The sequence below is a fragment of the Lipotes vexillifer genome, unplaced genomic scaffold, assembly GCF_000442215.2.
Source record: "Lipotes vexillifer unplaced genomic scaffold, Lipotes_vexillifer_v1.1 scaffold602, whole genome shotgun sequence".
NCBI classification, from domain to species: Eukaryota; Metazoa; Chordata; class Mammalia; order Artiodactyla; family Lipotidae; genus Lipotes; species Lipotes vexillifer.
This window is the reverse complement of record NW_006790307.1, coordinates 2,990,764-2,991,257: the sequence shown is the minus strand read 5'-3', so window position 1 is coordinate 2,991,257 and position 494 is coordinate 2,990,764. Positions and strand designations below refer to the sequence as shown.

At 77.1% G+C, this 494-nt stretch overlaps 1 protein-coding gene across 1 annotated transcript in view; it reads left to right on the top strand.

Moving 5' to 3' along the window:
• The first annotated feature begins 210 nt into the window (after positions 1-210).
• DYRK2 (dual specificity tyrosine phosphorylation regulated kinase 2) overlaps positions 211-494 on the top strand; it is a 10,149-nt gene continuing 9,865 nt past the window's right edge. The window contains 1 exon segment of the mRNA XM_007463575.1: positions 211-259. Within this exon segment, the coding sequence (XP_007463637.1) occupies positions 211-259 (49 nt within the window).

The following is a 494-nucleotide window of genomic DNA, read 5'->3' as shown; positions in this document are numbered from 1 at the left end:
CGCGGCGGCGGGCCCGGGCCGAGGGGATGCAGCGGACTGTGTGTGTCTGGCTGTAGCTGACGGGAGGCGGCGAGGAGGCGCCGGAGATCCGCGAGAGGGGCGACCAGGAGGCGCGGCGGTGGCGGCCGCGAGAAGTAGCAGCAGGACGGGCGGCGGCGGCGGCGGAGACGGAGACGGCAGCCCTGAGATGCATTTTCCTCTCCAGCGGCCATGTTAACCAGGAAACCTTCGGCCGCCGCTCCCGCCGCCTACCCGACCGGTAAGGAGGCCCGGGCCCCCGGGCCAGCCCTCGTGGCGCGGGCTCCCGCTACCAGCGGGACCTCGAACAAAGTCTGCGCCGCGGCGGGGCGGCGCGGGGTCCCCCGGGCGGACGGCGCGCCCTCGCCTCGGCTCCGCTCATTGTTACACGCGAGCTCCGAGGCTCCTCCGAGCCGGCCGGGGGCCGTCCCGGGCCTCCCCCGCCCGGGACTCGGCGAGGCGGCGGCGCCCGGGGC